The sequence below is a fragment of the Pleuronectes platessa genome, chromosome 6 (assembly GCF_947347685.1).
Source record: "Pleuronectes platessa chromosome 6, fPlePla1.1, whole genome shotgun sequence".
Lineage (NCBI taxonomy): Eukaryota > Metazoa > Chordata > Actinopteri > Pleuronectiformes > Pleuronectidae > Pleuronectes > Pleuronectes platessa.
This window is the reverse complement of record NC_070631.1, coordinates 25,325,861-25,345,564: the sequence shown is the minus strand read 5'-3', so window position 1 is coordinate 25,345,564 and position 19,704 is coordinate 25,325,861. Positions and strand designations below refer to the sequence as shown.

The window sequence follows — 19,704 nt, the reverse complement described above, 5'->3', positions numbered from 1 at the left end:
ATATTGTTTTTTTTATGTCCAATTGTTGTTTTATGTTTTATGTACCGTGCACCAACCACACCATAGAAATTTCCTGTATATGCAAATATACTTGGAAAATAAAAGAATGCTGATACTGATTCTGATTTGTTATTTAGTATAACACATTTCCATCTACTTTTTATTTGTATTTCGTTCTCCTTCAACTTATTCCTAATTCTTTATACATATAGATTTGTATTTTTTTTTTACTTATCTTTCATTTAACTTGAAAATTGTGCTTTCTAATTTAAATAGATTTCTTTAACTTGTATCTCTGTGTTAATGAATGTTAATAAAACTGCCTTGACTTTTTTTATTTGAAGCACCCAAAATGCACAATTTGAATGACAGTTAATCATTGCTCGTAGCATAATTTGTAAACTATTATATGTATGAATTTATTAAAAATTGTTGCAAACAATTTATTAGAACATTTTCATCACAGTCATATTGAACCAAGCGTCTAACAAACTTAACAAAGGGTTTTCTATTGAAGAAGAAAAACACAAAAATATTCGGCACCTTACATAGTACATTATGTACAGAGCTGGGATTTGAAACAATGTTGTCAACTATCAACTCTTTGTGTGTCACAGCAACTCTTACATTGTTGAAATCACATGATTTGCTTTGTGTTCAATTCAATTTTCGAAAAGATGATCATCCCAGCACTGAGTGATTGTGCAACAAATCTTAGCCAATACTATTTACAAAAATATGAGAAACAGAAACAGTGTTAGAAAACAACACAGCATTTACAGTTGAGCTATTCATTATATTCCACATAAAAGGATGTACAGCACATTTATCTACTATTTCCACATCCATTATTTTCCCAAAACAAAAAAAGGATGACATGTATGTATGCATAAAACAAACCTTATAACGGGAGAGAAGAATCAACAATCAGGTGTTAATATGGCTTCACAGACCCTGTTCTTAAATAACTCTATTTCCTTATATACGTCTATATATAAGGAGCATATAAAATATATTATTAACTTTTTGCTCTGCTGAAAAAAATCCCTGCAAAAGGAACTATCAAGGAGTAATGTGGAATCAAGCTACAGCATAATGGAAACATATCTATGGAATCAGGTCACAGTATTCACTTTTCTTTCACTTTGTCAAACACTGTTCAATTTACAGCTTTGCTTACTGTACATATTTCACTGTGGACAACTTTGTTGTGGTTGTACCTGGTGGATGAAAAATGTGTGTTGGAGCAGAACAGCAAAATCCAGTCTTCTGACTGGATCTTTGTACTATGTTGAATTATATCATATATGTATATATATATATACGTATTGAGATAGTTGTGTTTTAAAAAAGCATGTACTGGATAGTCTGGCCTTCTACACAGACGTATGATGTTACACAGAAGGTGTTGCAATGCTAGGGATTGCAGAAACATTATACAGTGGGTGAGGTTTGGAAAAATGGAAGAATGGTTAATCAATTTCAATTCAAGGACGTTGTCAGATTTTTTAAAACTAGTGCAGTTTTCTTTTCTTTTCGTGTGTTAAAGCTCTGGAGTTACTTCAGAATTATTCATTTTCATTAATGTGTCTTCCTCAAACAGTTCTTCAATTCCTTGTTACTTTTTATTGTTTGTGTGAAGAGCTTTTTATAAACAGTCTATGGTGCAGAGGGAAGTTAATAAAGTCTGTGTTAATCTAGTTGTAGTTTATCTGTAGTGAAGATTTTATAGTCAATGTTTTTCATAAAATTAATCAGAAATAGCTTTATTACTGTTCACGTGTGTGGCTTGTATAAAATTTTGAATAATTGACTTAAATGGTGGTATTTGTTCATACATTGCTTGTTAGCTGTTTCAGAGGTCTATTAAACATCCACACAATCTCCAGACCCAAGCTCACAACTTTCTTAATTAAAAGCTATGTAATTCTGCTCAGTATAAAGCATTGCAGCAATGAAACGAAAAGTTGTGCTTTTACTTTGAAGACAAATTGTCAACCAGGAAGTGATTCAACAAATATTGATGCCTATGGAAATGAAATTTAAATGATCTGGCCGCGATTCTGTAGTTTATGTGAGGTCGTAGAACTAAAAATGTTCAACTCTGTTCACAGACTGACTGTAAGCACACTGCCTGCTAAAGAGTGCTGGTCGCCTGTTTATTAAATTATATCAACAGTGAACATCTCACGTTCAAATCGCACCAAACTTACCACTACCCTTCCTCTGGCAATTTACAATAGAGTACTCTCAGTATCCCAGTGTTTCTGCTCTGCTTATCCAAGCATATTTACTATTTTAACTTATATACATCGTCCAGAAGAGTTGAAATCCCTCTGCCTGGTCACTTTAAGAAGAACGTGCTGTTTTGTGAAGTGATGATTTGCTGAACATCTGGTATGATGTAATGGTACAGTTAACACAGGATGTAAGTGTGGCTGCTTCAGTAAGAGTGTGTGTGTGTTAACTGTAAGTGGGAGGGAAGTAATGGATGGGGACATGGCCACAAAGTATGCAAATAGAGATGTGAGGATGTGTGAGTTCTTTGTCTGAGTTCCTCTTCAAGTGGACAACTTTTCAGCTGAAACTGTGGAGTTCAACAAAACTCCAGCAAACCTCAGGATCAGAGGGTTAGCTTCTTAGACTGGATTGTATCAACCTGATGAAGATACAAATTCTTAATATTGGACATGGTTTCTTGATGTGGATTATTTGGAGTTTGTACGGAGTGATGATTCTCCAACTAGAAATACCACAGTCCGTGGCTAGGGAACAATCATAGGTATTCCATCCTTAGTCATTCTAGTGTCCAAGGTTTATATCATTAATTGTTTATACATTTAAAGTCCTTTTTGACCTGATTGAGTTGTTTGCTTTGCCCTTGCTAATTAGTATTATTCACCAATAAAATTCTAAATTGCATCTAATAAGAGGTTGTGGGCATTAGTTTTGTGATTCTCCAAGGTTGACAAATGATCTATCAATCTATAGCCTATATTCACATTGTTTATACAGTGTTATACAAAATAGTTTTTAACTAATTAGATTTCAATAAAGAGACTTTTTAAAGACTTTAAAAACGTTATATTGGCCCGGCAAAAAAAAACTAATGAGAAGGTACCGAATGCAAACTACAGTGTCAGTTGACCTTTAAAATACATTTCTAATGAATAAAGTTTGTATATTTTGATACATTTGTGTATTACTCTTTGGTTAAATCTGTGAAAGAGTATTTGTGCCACTTCATGGGGATGAAAATGGCATTATGTCCTTTCAAGCACGGAGATGTCTGTTGTGCATGGGCTTATGGACGTGTACTGCACATGTGCTCATTGAGGACGAAGGTCTGCCATCTTGTCCGCAGCCAAGTACTCTTGGGTTTTCCAAGAGTACGTGGCTACATAGAGAATTTTTTTTAATATTAAGCTCTCTGTTGTGGGTCACTTTTCATACTAAAGATTGCAGATGAAACAAAGAAACCATATATATCAGTATATCAGTATTTGAATGTAAACATAATGCACTGATCTACTGATTGACAAGACTGACAAATGATTAATGGTCAGTATTGTAAAGATGAATATCCAGTACAGCTGATGTTGCATATTACCCTTTGACCAAACCTACAGAATATAGTCTTGCAATATCTATTGTCATGTGCTCCAGACTCGGGGTTCTAATATTAACAGTAATAATAATCAGACAGTATTTATTGTGTATTTTGAATCTATATCTTTTATTGTCTTGAGCTTTCAACTGTGACTATATACCTTTATAATGCTCTAACTCATTGAACAGGAGAGGGGCCCAACAAAATATAATAAAATGCTAGTTAGGGCCTAGTTTTATAAGATAGAAATACCTGTAGTTAGATAAAAAAGACAATATATAATAAAAAGACGTCATAAATCTCCCCAATAAGTTTTGTACAGTCCCTTGTATATCATGTGGTTAAGAAGAGAAAAAAAGATGGTTGAGTGCAGTTTAAAGGACTCTCTGAACTGCACTGCTGCTAAGTATGACTGGAAGATCACTCTGAGAAAACTTCTGTGGATGTCCAGTCTCATGGCTGCTGCTGGTACTGGCTCTCTGTGGCTGTGTAGAAATCCTCAAGCACGCTCTGCAGGTAATCGAAGGTGGGACGTTCCTCTGGCTTGTTCTTCCAACACTCCAGCATGATATCATAGAGTTCGCGGGGACAGCTCTCAATGCGCTGCATTCTGTTGTTCTTCTCCAGGAAACGGATCACCTCCGGGTTGGTCTGCCCTGAAAACAAGAGCATCGGATTAAGTTGAGGACAGACTGCAGAGCCTCAATCTCTTAAAAACGAAAGAGATACAAATTATGGTCTGTTGTTAGATGACTTTTGCTTGGATGCTTCGTCACTGTATGGATACCATTGTCATGTCTTTCAGTTGGATTAGCAATTTGGGCCAAACTCCAATATCTAAACAACTGTTCAGGATCTCTGCAGAACTTGGTCTGGACTTTCTCCACAGTTGGTTAGTCTGCATTTCACACGTTCACAATGCAGCAGTGGTTCTCAACTAACACATTCAAAACAGCAACATATACTCCGCTGTAAACAGGCCCAGACCATATTGATTCAGGTGTAGTCTTCAACATTGTGTTGTATTTTAAAAGTCAGTTATATTATCTATATTAATATAAAATCTTCTTCTTAAAAGGGACTAAAGCTGTCAAATAAATGTAATGGAGTAGAAAAAACAATAATTCCCTCTGAGATGGATCAGAGTGGAAGTATGAAGTAGCAGAAAATGAATATACATGTAAACATTCGAGCCTGCAGGAGGGGAGTTATCGTGTTGGCAGCTGATGGTGGATAGTGGTGGTGGATCCTGATAGTGTCAGTGGATCATGACGATGGATCGTGGATCCTGGTTGCAGCTGATCGTGGACTATTATTTTCAACAAGACTGCTTGATATACAATATACCTACTCAGATACTCTACCATTACTGACATAACTCACTTCATTTACTTTCAATTTTGCTACAAACTGTTTATTCTAACCAATGTTGCTGATGTTCTCTGTTACACTTGACATCTATTGCACTTCTGTCCGTCCTGGGAGAGGGATCCCTCACATGTGGCTTTAAGTCTTTTTTGTACTCTTGTTGAGGGTTAAGGTCAAAAGATGTCACACCTTGTTAAAGCCCTATGAGACAAATTGTGATTTGTTAATATGGGCTCTACAAGTATAATTTAATTGATTTGATTGATTGATATATGTCTTCAGGTGCAAGGATGTTCATGCAGTTCTTGACCTCCCCAAAATGACCTTGACACGATGCAGCTGTCAATGAAGCATCTACGTTTCTATATTGACCCCCCCCCCCATATCGACATGTCCCCATGTATAAGTTAAGTAAACTTATACATAAATATATACATTAAACACTGTATTTATTTAACCAAATCACTCTCAAGTTATTGATTTATTCAGACCAACTCAACATGATAGAAAACACTTCATTAAATGGGATAACTTATGTAATAACGATTTACATAGAATTTTTAAATGTAATTTAAATGAATTAAGTCAATAATAATTTCTTTGAGTACTCTCGTACTTCAGGAGACGAAAATAAATATTTGGTGAATTCAGACCATCTTCGTCTGATTTTAACCTATGTTAAATCCTAACCTGGGTTAGAGGCAAAAATATACAACAAAGAGGTATCTACGAGAAAAAAATTAAACTTTATCAACAATATAGTTCTGAATTTTTTTTTTTAAAGTTTAGGAAGTATACAATTGGATAAAGTGTCCATTTTCCTTCAGAGGCATTCCTAAAAATAATAACTCAAATCTGAAATCAGTGCTCCACCTACCTGGGTATGGAGTGCGCCCATAGGTGATAATCTCCATCAGCAAGACGCCAAAGGACCAGACATCAGATTTGATGGTGAAAGAACCGTAGTTGATGGCCTCTGGGGCTGTCCATTTGATGGGGAATTTGGCTCCTAGTTGTTGGGGGAAATTTCAAATTCTTAAGAAATGGTTTTGAGGCATTACTTGGCTCCTAATAACACTGCTGAGAGGGTATTTAATGCTCTCACATCCCCTCAAATACTTAACTTCCGCTGCCCATTTAGTCAGCCATAAGTCATTCTCATCTTCATTCAACAGTTTTTGTCCCTAATGTTGTAATACGACATCTGTATGACACAAATTATTTCCCCCTGAACAGTGAAAGCTTCTTCTTCATCACATCATCAACAGTTTCTCAATAACCTGTGCTGATGTGGATACACAACGTGAGACAGAGAGTATTGCGTTGTACCTTCCCTGGCTGTGTACTCGTTGTCTTCAATAATACGAGCAAGACCAAAGTCAGCAATTTTGCAAACTAAAGCCTTGTTGACGAGGATGTTGGCAGCTCTCAGGTCTCTGTGGATGTAGTTCCTCTGCTCGATGTAGGCCATGCCCTCTGCAATCTGGAGAGAAGAGGTAAACGTTTAAGAGTAAGACTAGATAAGAGTGGATAAGATCAATCTCTCTTATCTGATGAATAATTTCAGATCAAAAAATGGCTCATGGCAGAACTGAATGATAACAGGCAGCTCTAACCCTCATGTTCCCTCTTCATGCAGCAGGGGGCCATCTCCCTCATAATCTCACAAAGTCATTCACACTTCGAAAGTTATAACATATGTGTGCTGGAAAATGTTCTATTTTATTTATCCCAGTTAAAAAATCTTCTTGTAGATTTTTTCACATACTGTATGTCTCCATCTGCAGCGATGAGCTGCTACTTTCTAAGAGGTTGGAGAGATTGGAATGGAACTGCAAATCTAAAAGTACCCGCACTGTATCTGCAGCTGGATCACAGTGACTGGATGCAGTTAAAATTCAGTCCCAACAATGATGATTATTCAGTGATATTCCACTATTTCAGCATTATTTCACCCTGGACTGCATTTTACCACCACATACATATAAAATGAAGCTCTTCGTTGCTTATGGATATGGACAGTCTGGCATACAAGTACAGTCATCAATGTTCAAATAACGGATTGACGCAGAATTACACATCTCAGTTTCAACCAGAGGACCTGGACTGACAAGTTGAGGTATGGAACGGACTGAAGATGACTCTCACCTGGGCAGAGAAGTCAATAAGCTTGGGGAGCTGGACACGGTTTCCTTCATCACTCTTTAAGAAGTCCAGTAAACTACCTGTTGGCAACACACACAAAGACATCAAGAAACACACGTAAAAGTCAAGGCACTACACAAACTCACCCTATAAGAAAATATCTGTACCTTGGTAGCAAAAAAATATACAAATAAAAAGGTTCAGCTGGTAAATGTAATGTTAAATAAATGCCATGTCCAATGGTAATTGGCGATATATAAATGGCCACAGTTTTGTAAAGCAAGTGCACAATGAATGCATTTGCACCATTACCACTTGGGAGAGGCAGAGTCTCAAACTATTACTTCTCGTAGCCGTTACTTCAAACTAACTGTTAAGGAAGTCTGTTAGCTACAACGTTTTTGAACACTCTCTAATGCAGATGTTCAGATGTAACAGCTGACTAGATATACAGATTCAGTTTTAATTTATTTTTTAGTTGAGCTACTCCAGAGTCTTTTCACGTTGACACCTTCCAACTACAAAAGACCCCCTGGGACATAAGTTCCCCCTGATGGGAAATTACTGCCTTGTGATTTGTTACATACAGTAAATAAATAAACTAAATAAATGAACAAATAAATAATGAATAAACAGCTAGCATTGACCTAAGACAAAAGAACAAACCTATGTTTTTAATGTACCTCCTCTGTACACACACACACACACACACCCACACACACACCTTTCTCCATGTATTCAGTTATGATATAGATAGGCTCCTCCTTGGAGACCACAGCATGGAGTCGGACCAGTTTATCGTGCTGAAGGGTCTTCATCAGGTTGGCCTCCCCCATAAAGGCTTCAACTGACATGGTGCCAGGTTTCATGGTCTTCACTGCTACCTTGGTATGCTTATTGTATGTGGCTTGAAACAAAAATTAGCATTGGAAAATGAATTACTAACTTAATTTTGCCACCCAAAATAATTGGATCCTAAAAGACTTCTGATCTATCTCACCCATCCAGACCTCTCCAAACTGGCCTTGACCAAGCTTCTTGTCCAGTTTTAGAGATGATCTTGGGATTTCCCAGGCGTCTTTCTCCCACGGCTTGTCAGGCTTAGGGCTCAGGCACGGACTGGTCAGGGTTTGACAGAGGCCATCTCCCTGCTCTGGAATAAACAGAAAGTTAAATTTCCTGATTTAATTTGTTAACTTATACATTATAACACTATTGATCAGAACTACGTTGTTCTTATTTTTTTAGGGGAAATTATGTAATATCATAAATCAATTCGATATAAGTTTTGTACTTATTGCATCACGGTGGTTTGCCTCCACCAACCAGTCATATCGCAGGATATATTGCCATAATTTCCCCGTCTGTTTTTGATTCATGCCGTTAAATGATGCCAAGTATATGTCGTCACTGTGAATTTGACCTTTGACCTTTTGGATATAAAATGTGACCAATTAGACATTTTTATGAAATTGTGTTATAATTAAAGTATAAATGTTTAAGTTAAAGCCGCAAATATGTCTTGTGAGGTTACTTGACCTTGACCACCAAATTCTAATCAGTTCATCCTTGAGTCCAATTGAAGGCTTATATAAAAAAAATAAAACTCCTTGTCAGTGTTACAGCCATATTGCGTTCATGAGAGTGGGGAAAAATAGCTGTAACATTCTATAAAATTAATATGTGTCAGAGATATGTTACAGAGTGTGTTGTGTGTTGTGTTTTGCAATTAATCCCTAATGATGACTTTGGATTCCTCGATTATTCCCTTTATATTAATTTAATGATGATAACAAGACCACTCAAGTTACTTATAGAGGAGCAGACTGACAGTGTTCACTTACTCTTGTAATGGTTGACCAGCTCCTGCAGCGTGATGAAGGTGATGCGAGGAGAGATGTAGAATCCTCCGTTGTCCAGTGTTCGGATCTTATAATGTTTGACTGAATGTTGGACATCGCTGTCCCTGACAGACAGAGAGTAGCTCCCTGTTGTAAAATAGAAAGAAAACAATTTGATACACAAGATACACACCACCAATATCCCTTTTACTGACACTGGCTTATATTTTTAAAATTAAAAAAATATAATATTTATATGTTACCAAACTAAATGTATCTTATATTTCACAAAGATGTTTATTCTTGTAAGGATAGGAAAACGTCTGGGACTGTCTGCAGACCAACACAGGGCTCTGAAAGGGCCACTCCAGTGATGAAGTGTTATACTTCATAAATATTCACAAACAAACAGAGAAAATAGTGGTCCAACTCCAATACTGTGACATGTTTGGAAAAAACTGGATCCTTACTTTTCCATGATCTAAGTCTTAAGCCCAAAAACTATTTTCCCCATGTGAAAATTGTGTAGTTCAGAACTTCTAAACTTAAGTATGTAAAACATTGATGATAAAAGTATGAATTAAAGTATCTTAATGTTGTTTCCTTTGTGTATGGCACCCAAACTCCACTCTGCATCGGCCAATCGGCTTGCTGCTCCCTCACTGCGAGCTAATCACTCTGTTTGCTGTCCTGGCTCCTAAATGGTGGAACGAGCTCCCCAATAACATCAGGACAGCAGAAAGTCTACACATCTTCCACCGCAGGCTAAAAACACATCTCTTCTGGCTTCACCTTGGTGGGGAGATGATTTCTAATAACCATCGTCAAGTCTTGTGTTTATATTTAAAGTTAGTTGCACATATATGATGCTTACATGTAGCATTTGTGGTTTGGCTTGTTTGGAGTAAATTGTACTTCAATGATTCTTGCTGTTCTGGGTTTGTACCCTCATGGTTGAATGCACTTATTTGTATTCGCTTTGGATAAAAGCCTCAGCTAAATGATATGCTATGTAATGGGATGTCAAATCTTAATTGAAGATAAACCCGGTAGGACGATCACAGTTTTCTAACCTGATTCTGCACCAAAGACTTTTATTAAACGTTCTGCACAGAGCGTCCAGTAGAACTTTTTGTGTAGAAATTTTTATTTCACTAATGACAAGGAATAATTCTGAAGTAGCTCCAGAGCATTAACACAAGTTTAGAATGTGCAGTGAACTAGTTAACGTTAAAATCATTACTCTGTTGTATGTAGTATTGTCACTTTGTGTTGTACACTAGTATAACCGGCTCAAAATCTGTGAGGTAACAGAAATGAAAAATAAAGTTTATCTGTATTGTAGAAACATTTTTGTTGGAGCAGTAACTGCTAAAATCCAGCTGAATAATTTGTCAGGTGGAATATTTGGTGTCAATCAGGGTTTCTAATTTCAGGGGAGCTGGGCGATTGCTAGGGGGGGGGGGACTCTGCTCCCCTGAAAAAGGACAGAGGCCTTCCGTGAGATATTTAGGGGAGCTCTCGTAATTGTTCACTCTTATGTCCGAGATTATATTTAATTTTATGAACATTATGTTCCTGAAATATAAAAATAAAATTGGGTCAATGTTCACCATAAAGCCACTGTGTAATTCGAACCCTGGTGTCAATCATTTTCCTTCATGGTTACTGAAGAAAAGACTCCACCACAGAACAAACCATCTACTTTTTACTCACCCTTGGACGTCTCACTGTCTCGGATCATGTAGGATCCTACTTTGTTCCCTTGAGCCAGCAGCTGCCTCTCAGCATCTTTCCTGCTCACGCCCTTAAAGAACCAGCTAAACAACAGGAAGCAGATCGCTTAGTACAGAAACCTCTCAAGTGGCTCAACTTGTGAAAGCCTTTAAATATAGCACATGATACTGCTACTATATGGTATATTTATTTATTAATTTAAGAATAGCAGTAATAATGTACTGTGATTTAATTCTACATCTTCCCAAGACCAAAGGCATTTAATTATATTATTTCATATTCATAGTCAGAAAAAAATTAGATGTGAGTCCACTTACTCCTCTACCTCCAGAGTATCTTTGGCTACATAATTGCTGGGGATGTAGCCTTCCTGACCTGTACTTATTAACATAGCTCTCCACCACTCCCCCATCCTACAGAGAAAGAGAGACAGGAGGTGGGACAAAGACACGCATGTGATTATTTCATGTACGACAAATAAAACCACCAATTAAATTTAGAACTGAGGCAACAAAGACGAAATTATCTTTCGTGACGTTCCACTTACTCCTCCAAGATCTTAAGCTTCTCTCCCTTCTTGAAGCCGAGGTCTCCATCGTGAATGGCCTCATAGTCAAACAGCGCCATGGCAATACTTTCCCCTGCTGTACAAGAAGTACAAGCACAGTGTGAGCATGCGTTCACTGAGTGTGAGTATCTTTTTTTTTTTTTTTTTTGGACACTTTCTGAACTGTGTCTGCCTTTCCACTTTGACTGTGTAACTGACTTCCTTGTACAGTATGACTGATATAAATAGCAGTCAGGCCTCTGTACATCTGTGTGCTGAGGCTGAGAGCGAGACTATCGCTCTGTACCCACTCACTGACTCTCCTTCCTCACTTCTCTCCCATGTTATGCTGAGCTTCAGCGTTTCTCTGTGTCCTATCAGCACTGACCTGCATGAGACTGTTTAAACTGTCTTGTCTATGGTGCTCTGCAGTCGACCGATGATAACAACTCATTAGTAATTGACATTAAAAAACAAGTTGCATAACCTAATGCAAGTGATTAAAGGTTGTATTATTGCCTAGGCTGAAGTACAGCAGTATGTAAATAAAGTGTTGACTCACCAGATGAATTGGATGGCATTTTGCTCTGTGGAGAGATAGACAGTGACATGGTTGTGTAAACCAAAGATAAGCATCCAGTTCTATCAAACATTCACATATATGCATACTGTAAATATCTGTTTCTTTTGTTAATATACAGTATACATTCACATCTATATATCTGGCATTATGTTTATGAGTTGATTCAACACTTTATATGGAATGGACAGCATCATCTTTAAAGGAGAAAATTGTCTACTTGAATTCTACTTTCTCCCTGAAGTGTGAAAGATAGTCCAAAGCAAACTAAGATCATTATTTGTCCACATCACATTATGACCCAAGTTCAGCCTGAATCGCTGAAAAGAAAACAAAGGAGGGAAGTAAAGTACGATTTTGTCATATCAACTTCAAATATCAGGATGTTGTCGTTTATGAGAAAGTGTTTCTTTTCATCAAAGTGGAATGCTTGTGCGAAGGTTTAGCCCACTAAGCTGAACTGTGTACCAGACAGGCAGCAGACTGGGAACTTGGACAGCCTTTGAGCTAATACATGATACGTCTTAGGTGTTGGTTAATCTTGTAGTTTTGATTAAACATCCCCTGCCTAAGAACTCTAGTTCTGCTTCGGGCACTTCCTCTTTCTTCATGAGGGTAAAAGAGGCGTTACAGTCAGCCCACAGGAAGCAGTAGCCAGAGGAACCGCACTTTACATGCAGTAGTGATACAGATCGAAACTCTGGTCAGTATGCAAACTAACGAAAGGCCACATGAACATGCTCAGAGTGTAAGTCAGCGCACTTTTTCTGTGGAACTACAGGAAAACTGACTCCTGTCACACACACAAATCACAAGGCTTTAATTAAAATAGAATCGTGTCCGTAAATATCAGTCGACGTGGCAGGAACCAGTGAAACTGTTTTCTCCTTTGCACCTCATCACACATTCACTGTTTCTGCATCTAGCATCAATAATCTTCTTCATTCTAAATCTTTAGCCAGGGCACTTGTGAAGGTGTGTGTGTGTGTCCGTGTGTTTGTAGTTGTACTTATATCTTTGTGATGACATTGGACATTATGGGAAAGTGAGAACACTTTGAATGGTCCTCAGTTATTCATGGTCCACAGTTCAAGGGTTAAGACTTAACTTTAGGGTAAGAATCAGAATTAGGTTTAGGAAGAGTTACGGTTGGTGTTAGGGTTAGGGTTCAGATTAGAATAAGGTTTAGTTTAGAGTAAGGATTAGGGTTAGGTATTTAATTTTGATGGTTAAGTTTAGGGTACGGGGCTAGGAAATGCATCATGCTAATGAGTGTAAGAAGTGTGTGTGTGTGTGGTCCAGGTATTACAAATCTGTTTATAGTTACACTGTGGAGACTGGACAGAAATCAAGTCCTCACAATGTAAGTTACAACATTTTAGGGTGAAGATACGTTTTAAGGAAGGATTTAGGTTAAGGCTAGGATAAGGGTTAGGGTTAGGGTTAGGCAAGTAGTAACTATGGCTAACTAAGGTTAGAGTAACTCTCCAGGGAATGAATGTAGGTCAACGTAAAGTCAGGAGACCCAACTGTGTGTGTGTGCCATTTTAATGGCAAAAATTTACCTTTTTGTTTAAATATACAATAATTAGGCTTAAGATCTGAAATCTTGTTCAGTCATGAAAGTACAGTATTTACTAAAGTAAATATAATATGTCCACTTTAAGTTTGTATTTGAACTTAACTTTTTTTAATGTAGCAAAGTGTATACCTTTACTTCTCTGAAATTAAATGACATGAAGAACACCAACAGAAACGAGTAACTGTCTGAATGTTATCACTTACAGCTTTGCTAGAGTTTCCTGCGGTGGGGTCTTTGACATAGTGGGCCGTCTGAATGCGGTTCTGCAGCTCATCGATACCCGTCTCTTTGCCCTGAGGCTCACGCTCTTCCTTTGAGCCCACACAGCCCATGGTGCCTTCAGCTGCAGGATGACATGAGGAGAAACACGTGTGGTTAGCAGCAGCAGGAAAAGGCAACTGGGTTGTTAAATGCAATAATCAGGCAAAGTTCTCTGTGACCTCAATTATTTAGAGTAATGGGATGCATTGGAGGTCACACATACAGTTAAAGTATGCTGTATAGGAGTTGTACAGCATACTTACACATAATGCCACTGTCCACTCTTATTTCAGATTCTCTTATTTTACACTTGTTCATATGCTTTTCTTAAATCCCTCTATCGTGTCGCAGTCTGTCTGGATTGGGCATCGAACATGGATTTACCCCTTGCTTACCACGTTGAGAACATGCAGATTATGACTGGTCAGCAGCATTGTCCTCTATGAATCACTTTGCAAACTGTGACCCTTTCAGCTCAGTGACACAGAACTGAGACATCACCTCCCTTCAGCTATAGCTCAGTGTTAATGTGTTTTAAAACGTCTTTAACATTGGGTGGAGCTGGCGTGAAAACAGCATATCACATGATGCCATTAGACATTACTTGCCACAGGGACAATTTTGAGAAGACAAAGATGCCTCACAGCTAATTCAGTCAGCTTCCTGGATGATCAGTACTGCTTCTGCATTCTCTACATCACCAGTGTTTATTCTGGTTGAATGAATTTCTAAAGATCTCAGGAACACAACAGCTGGAGAACTGCTGTGACCTGTTCATGAGCACTATTAAGATATTCAAAGAATAAACACTTGAAGGTCTTTCTAGCCTCTGTGGCAATACAAATACTACCCCAAGAGCCAAACATTCGATATGAGACATCAAGTGAAGTTTTCTCTTTGAATCTCTATGTAAATTTGAAAGCAGTTACGTGGAACAAGGTCTAACAGAATCCTAAACAAAGAGGGAACTGTTACAGGAGATGGAAGTTGGTTTTATAGCGCATGTTGGCTCACATTCTTGCAGTGGACAGAAGAGGGTTATACAGTGTAACCTATCTCTCTTCAACTCAGAGAAGCAGCTCACTGCACCAAACAAAGACAGTAATGTTTATCATAAGTGCCACACAGAAGAACCCTGTTATCACACAAACAGATTATTATTGTTAAAATATTATTTTAGATGTCACATGTCACCATTAAATGACCAAAACTACCACGGACATCCTCTGTTGGTTGTTTTCAATCACAAGCAACAAGAAACATCATCACTGTAAATGTTTCTGCAAGCGCCTCTTGCTATGTTGCGTGTCAGCAATGGAAAATGTTTCATTTTAATGCTTTCTCACAGGAAGTTTCTGAGGTCAAGACTTGATGGTGTTAATGCATTTGGTTCCTTTTTTGCTCTGCTCGTAAACCGTGTTCCTCTTTAAATGTCTAATTTAAAAGAGGCCGTCGGACGGTCTGGATCTCTACCTAAAACTCTTTGATGCAATTTCTCTTCAGCAATGAGAAGGATGAAGCTAGCACAGATACTATTACTGATGCAAAACATGAAGCTGATTGTTGTTTGGTTCTGTAAAAATTAAACTGTTGTTCAATCTGCCTGCACACAGCTTCAATATGTGATTCAAATTCTGCATCCTCACTAATTCCCACACAACCAGACACAGCGTAACCCATTGCTCTGCACTAAGCTGAAGGTAGGGGCAGTAAACCTTGAACAATTCTCAAACCTCCAGCTTTCTTTCGAGGTATAAAACATATACCAAGGGGGAAACACATCGCCACAGGATGTGACATTTGTACCGCTCTTAACAGCAGGATAGGAGCAGGCGTCCAATCTTTGACTGAAGCAGTAGAAATAAGGTCACACATAGTTCTTCCCTGCGCAGAATACCAAAACTACAAACAACACCACCAGTGCGGAATGGCACTATACTAACCGAGGTGATTAAGCCTTTAGAGTCCCATTAGAGCATAATGAGTGTACGAAAGTCATTGAGGAACAAATGAGGTTTCATGAGTTTTTGGATAGCAGAACTCCACAACTTTAAGAAAGCGGACTCCAGTTGGTAAAAATAGTGTTTTCATGCAACCTTCAGCAGTTTTCCCCCTTCTTGGACATTTAATGAAATATCTTTTTCCGACTGCGCTATTAGTTTAATTTCTGTGCTTCTGTTTTCTCCTCTCTCATGTTTGTTCTCCTCCTCTTTCGGACTTGTGACTTATTGATATCAGCCTTAAAAATAGACATCTCACTTCCATGCTTCGTGCCAACAGTCTGTGGACTAAAGTCTGGCCTAATTTGTGACAATGACGTCCCAAACAAGATCATGTCTAATGGTGGACATCCCAAATTTATATAACAACTCAATTGTTCCTAAGTTAAAAAGCCTGGTATTCTGAAATCTATCAATAGATAAACTAAGAAGTGTTAAAATTCCATTTGAGGATTTCAGCTCTCTGCAGGAATGTGTATTTTTCACTGAGGAATAGAATTCAAAAGCGTCTTGTGGAAGTTCATATCATCAGAATTGTGGCCTCATTTCCTATTAGTTGAGCCTCAATATGGCCAAAGAGCATAAAATGGATTTCCTTGCCTACCGCAGCCTCCTAGCGCTAAGCAGCTGTTAATGCTGAGGCTTTTCAAGTGTATAATCACCTGGAAGTAGGTAATCTTTACATTTTACCTTAAAAATACATTTTTGTCCTTTTTTTGTTTCTAAATCAGATGGAACAGCCTTTCGTATTTGAGTCCTGAAGGCTCTCCTACATGCTTGAGAGGGGATGGTGAGGTGACACGTATTCACTTAGTTGCAATGTAAAACATCTACTACTACCTGCTGAACCTTTACAGACATCATTGGGTCACACAGTAAAATCTACTATAACAGAAGCCCATGCAAAACAAGATAAATAATACTAGTGAATGTACCCAGTAATGTCAGTCACACAGCAACAAGTCTAAAATGTGCTAAATGAGCCAATACAAGCTGCTGGTCACAGCAGTCCAAGTCAGTCTGTATCAGCAAAATATGCAGGTGTGTTTAATTTTCTGTTTTCACGCATTCAACTTCAATCTTAAAAGAGGAAGAATGTGCTTTACCCCTTATTAAATGCTTTACCACTGCAAATGTCTAAAACAGGACAGCAGTTGTAGCTAACTACAATGAAAGCAACCCTGTTATCTCTTTTGATCAAAGTATTGAGAGTGCATACTTAACCTATACAAAACTAATATTATAGAATTTTGAGAATAGGTGGGATTCTGCACTCAAGTGGGAAGTTCTAGGGTTAACCTCTTGAAGATAGAAACAAGTGAACTTATAACAAATGAAATAATAAAATACACCCAATACCATGTTTCCATGAAATACCATCTCCACCACTCCACCACATGAATCAAAATATAGACCCAGTTCAATAATCAAATTACATGACTAAATGCAAATAGATAACCACTGTAAGCTGCTGGCTGCGTGGTCATAAATCTACAGGACCATAAGGCAACCACGTCCAGCTAAAACTTTCTGGGTTTGTGGATAGCAACATAACATGACCATCAAAAAAATGATGTCCATGCAACATTATTGTAAGCTATCATGCTGCATCCTTGTTTATCTGCACCATTTCCAAGCAGTGAGCAGGCACCAGGCTGCTGCTAGCTCTTGTCTGGCAGTCAAGCTGAAGTCCACCAATCCTCTGTGGCCTCATTTACACAGGATGTGTTGTCCTACCACCAAAGTGGTGAGGCAGTAACATGTAAGAGTCAGGTGTATCTCAACACACTGAAGACAGCAATAATTTATATGCGTTCTGTTATGAGGGGGATATTTTCATAGATTTTGTTGCTGCTGAGCTGAATGTTTCCCTGTTTGGGTTTTTCGCTTCAGGCTATAACAACGTCATCTGCCAGTCTGGCACCCAACCAACGGGAAGAAAGAAAGAAAGAAAGATGCATGGTTTGTGATTATGATACTTATCAGGAAAAGACAGTGTCTCCATGTCAGTCTTCTTACTACTTGTAGTTATTATATGATTCAACAGCTGTAGACATCACTGAGGTCCTGCACTATTATTTAAATGCCTAAAACAAATATTTTTAAGTGTATAGTTCAGTATTTTGTATATGAGCATCAGCTTTTAACAACATGAGGATTTGCAGCTTTTTTCAGTTTTTTTTTATCATTTTCTCTTATTCTAAGCTACACTGCTACATTTAAAAAAGTTAACTTGGGCCCTTTAGACATATTTCAAGGGCAGCTTGTCATTCTGTCATTATATTGACTGAATAATAAATAACAAATCGATCCATCGACGTACACTGTATAATTCTTGCAGAACAGGAAGCGGAGTTTAACTCCAGTATTGAGTTTCTGATACTCTGTCAAAGCAAAAAAACAACACTTGAGCAACCAACCATAGCTGTTGTGTCTTTTTTTCATTTGGGCTTGCGATAACCTTTATTCCTCAACATGTAGAGTAAAAAGTCTGTTGATTGGCAGTATAACATATGCAAAAAGACTGATACTAACTTAAAAGGGGTATGATGGAATATAGCATTAATGAAATATACATGTTACACACTATATCTCTTGAAGGGATGCACAAATTCATCTTCATATACTGTGCAATGTATATTCACTTATCTGTTCATGTATCTGTAATCTGTATCCGTTGGTTTCTACTTTAGTCAAGACTAACACACACACACACACACACACACACACACATGTTTGTAAATCTATTTTAGCTAGGTTACTCATTGACATAATACTAACCCTAACCCTTAACGTCAGCCATCCAAAAAAAATGCCCAATACTTACCCTTACCCTAAAACCAAGTCGTAACCCTCAAACAGCCAATTGAAAAAGTGAGGACCGGTCAAAATGCCCTCACTTTCAAAGGTGTCCTCACTCTGTCTAGGGACTATGTTTAAAATGGTCCTCACAAAGTAGAGGAACACACACTCATTTCATTAAGCTACATGCACGGCGACGTTTTTAGGCGGTGGTTGTCTCAACTCACTGACCCTGTGAGTTCCTCTTTTTGGATGTGGGCATCCTCATTGCAAAAACTGTATATTCATAGGTCCATAATCACAGCTTAACTTTATTTACTGAATCTGTCCGAGACATCCCAGCATGTCTTTCTATTCCCACATTCAGACAGTTCGGCTCAACACTCCCTCTCCTCACAGGCAGACCCACATGAAGACAGGACACTTACCACTCTTCAACCAATCACTTCGACTCTTATTTCTGTACGGGTCTGTGGTCTTCTAGGGTCAGAGGACTGCGGCGGGAATATTCCTCATTTCTTTTAATTTAAGAAGCTCCCATCCTCCTCACAGTCGCTCCTGTTTCCTCCGGGTTAGGGTTGGAGATGTGGACGGGGCAGCAGAACGCAGCGCACTGGACGCGCAGGAGGAAGTTGGAGCTGTGCGCATCTGACTGAGGTGGCGGAAAGAGGAACAAGCACACACCAATCGCACTCTTGGTTTCACTAGCTGGTGATATGTTAATACTTCATTAAATTAAGACACATTTCTGCCATTGTGTCTACTAACTGTTGTATAAAATTGTGACCAACATATTGTGAACATTTCTTCACTAATCCAAAATGTAACTTTGTGTCACAGCCGGATGGAGGAGACGATGGTTGGATAATCAGGAAACTGACAAATGGGTAGATGGCCAGAAGTCTGATTTGCATTATATGACAGCCCTAACATGTATTCAAATGAGAGTTTGACAGCTACCATACTCTGTGCCTCCTCTCGGTGGAAGCAGGCAGGCAGGCACACAGAAGGGGGGGGGCGGCGGCTGTTCTTCCCCCACAGCCACAGCAGCAGCTCAGCAATATCACATCAGAGGAAGCTCCCAGCTCTTTCGCTTAATCCTTAATCAACAGTCAGGATTAGAAAACCAGGTCCGCTCTGAAACCCAGGCTGTGATGATGAAGGGTGGGAGGTCAGGATAACAGGGGCATGAACGAGATCAGGGGGAAAACTGAGAAAGGAAGAATGTAAT

At 38.4% G+C, this 19,704-nt stretch overlaps 1 protein-coding gene and 1 long non-coding RNA gene across 3 annotated transcripts; both read right to left on the bottom strand.

Moving 5' to 3' along the window:
- Window positions 1–394: 394 nt before the first annotated feature.
- On the bottom strand, window positions 395–19,114 carry hck (HCK proto-oncogene, Src family tyrosine kinase). Of its 2 annotated transcripts, none has more exons than XM_053423877.1 (13): window positions 18,902–19,114; window positions 13,614–13,747; window positions 11,811–11,835; window positions 11,249–11,345; window positions 11,019–11,114; window positions 10,681–10,784; window positions 8,968–9,111; window positions 8,124–8,276; window positions 7,848–8,030; window positions 7,127–7,203; window positions 6,308–6,461; window positions 5,856–5,987; window positions 395–4,266 (listed from the first exon to the last, which is right to left on the bottom strand). In XM_053423877.1, exons 2-13 carry the CDS (start codon window positions 13,740–13,742, stop codon window positions 4,064–4,066), a joined length of 1,497 nt encoding a protein of 498 aa, XP_053279852.1. In that variant the 5' UTR covers window positions 13,743–13,747; window positions 18,902–19,114; the 3' UTR covers window positions 395–4,063. The 2 variants fall into 2 exon arrangements, with proteins under 2 accessions (XP_053279852.1, XP_053279851.1); XM_053423876.1 differs by having other exon boundaries at window positions 13,614–13,753; window positions 18,902–19,113.
- Window positions 9,941–10,670, bottom strand: LOC128441788 (uncharacterized). Its single transcript, XR_008338765.1, has 2 exons — window positions 10,433–10,670; window positions 9,941–10,037 (listed from the first exon to the last, which is right to left on the bottom strand). It is a non-coding gene; the product is annotated as an uncharacterized LOC128441788 (long non-coding RNA).
- Window positions 19,115–19,704: the final 590 nt, after the last annotated feature.

What these genes read in the sequence shown, in the direction of transcription:
- hck (XM_053423877.1), bottom strand. Translation starts at nt 13,742, where the DNA reads ATGGGCTGTGTGGGCTCAAAGGAAGAGCGTGAGCCTCAGGGCAAAGAG. An exon ending in AGACAGTGAGACGTCCAAGG is followed by an intron (nt 9,112 to 10,680) that starts GTGAGTAAAAAG and finishes ATTTTACAACAG; the next exon opens with GGAGCTACTCTCTGTCTGTC. An exon ending in TTATTGACTTCTCTGCCCAG is followed by an intron (nt 6,462 to 7,126) that starts GTGAGAGTCATC and finishes TCTTCTCTCCAG; the next exon opens with ATTGCAGAGGGCATGGCCTA.